General features: G+C 42.7%; 1 protein-coding gene across 1 annotated transcript in view; it reads left to right on the forward strand.

Moving 5' to 3' along the window:
• eomesb (eomesodermin homolog b) overlaps nt 1-1,669 on the forward strand; it is a 5,411-nt gene that overhangs the window by 1,521 nt on the left and 2,221 nt on the right. Inside the window, exons 2-4 of the mRNA XM_019260077.2 lie at nt 7-636; nt 813-967; nt 1,233-1,354. Coding sequence (XP_019115622.1) covers nt 116-636; nt 813-967; nt 1,233-1,354 — 798 coding nt within the window. The 5' untranslated portion in view covers nt 7-115. The remainder of the gene's footprint in view (nt 1-6; nt 637-812; nt 968-1,232; nt 1,355-1,669) is intronic.

The following is a 1,669-nucleotide window of genomic DNA, read 5'->3' on the forward strand; positions in this document are numbered from 1 at the left end:
TTGCAGAAGACATCTGGCATAGATACAGTTTTGACCCTTGGGGAAAAACAGTTTCACCTGGGATCAAAGAAAGCAACCTGCCTCTGTATCAGGACTGAAGACGGGGAAAGCAGTCATGCTCGGCGGTGAAGGAGAGAGCAGCACCTTCTCTTCGACGAAGGAAACAGCGGATGAGAGGTGCAAGTCCCCTGCTGTGGATGGAGACGATCCGGCCGCTGGCAGCAGATACGCAGAGCACGGGATGGGTGCTGACCGGTACTACATCCCTCCCTCGGTTTCTAAACAAAGCTCAGAAACATCAAACCCCTGCTCTTTTCTCCCTTATACTCCCAGTGGGACGGTTTACACCCCGTCCAGCGCCGGCAGGTACCCCTCATCTCTCCACTTGGGGTCCGTGGTATCCCCCGCGGGATTTCCCCCCGCCGCCGGCCGCAGTCACTTCAGCTCGGCTTACCAGCTCGGGCAGAGCCCGGGTTGCATCTACCCGCCCTACACTGGCGCAGGGTCCGCTCTCAGCAACATATCTATACCCACAAGCGGCCCCGGAATGAGGGCCCAGGTCTACCTCTGCAATCGACCCCTGTGGCTCAAGTTTCACCGTCACCAAACCGAGATGATCATCACCAAGCAGGGCAGGTGAGGATGTAACTTTACCTTGACATAATTATTGTGATTTTCATGGGTTGTCTATAAGTGAATGTTTTTATTTGCTGTAAGAAAAATGGGATTATTATTGCTCATGGGCTATAATAATATCTTGTTAATATTCCAACACCTTCTGTGATAAATGTTTATTTTTTGTGTGTTTGCAGACGGATGTTCCCGTTCCTCAGTTTTAACATAGCTGGTCTCAACCTGACAGCCCACTACAACGTGTTTGTGGAGGTGGTGCTGGCGGATCCAAACCACTGGAGATTTCAAGGTGGCAAGTGGGTCACCTGTGGGAAGGCAGACAATAGTAGCCAAGGTAGGACTGAAACATGTCGATATTTGACATTTTAACATTTTTTTCCATGTTTTAAATAAAAAAAAGAAACATAAATGAGAAATAAATGAGATGGGAAAATAGTATTATTTTTTTTATTTTAAAATTCAATTTGAAACAATGCAATAATTCGATACAATTCGATAAATTCGGCCTATTTTTATGCACGTACCTTTTGAAATATAGTACAATTTGAATATCATTTTAAAATGTTTTTGGTGTCTAAAATTGTATTTCTTTATTTTAGGAAACAAAGTCTACATCCATCCAGAGTCTCCTAACACGGGGGCCCACTGGATGAGACAAGAAATCTCCTTCAGCAAGCTGAAACTCACCAACAACAAAGGGACCAGTCACAGTACTTCACAGGTATGCCAAAGCAATAAAACAACATAATCTAACGACCGAAGATTAGAGCAAATTGTATTAAAATGTTAGCACTAACGACCGAAGATTAGAGCAAATTGTATTAAAATGTTAGCATATTTTTGTTGCATTGAACTGTGGTTATAATTTACAGTACACTATTCTCGATTTTTGCTACCCAGATAAATATGCCTGCTGCATAACAAACATTAACGCGATAGTTTTGAAAAAATCATGAGGACAGCTGGGGTTCATTTTCAGTTTTATTTTAAATTCACATTTAGAAGAAAATATATATATATATTTTTGTTGTTTTTG

Source organism: Larimichthys crocea, chromosome XIII (assembly GCF_000972845.2).
Source record: "Larimichthys crocea isolate SSNF chromosome XIII, L_crocea_2.0, whole genome shotgun sequence".
NCBI classification, from domain to species: Eukaryota; Metazoa; Chordata; class Actinopteri; family Sciaenidae; genus Larimichthys; species Larimichthys crocea.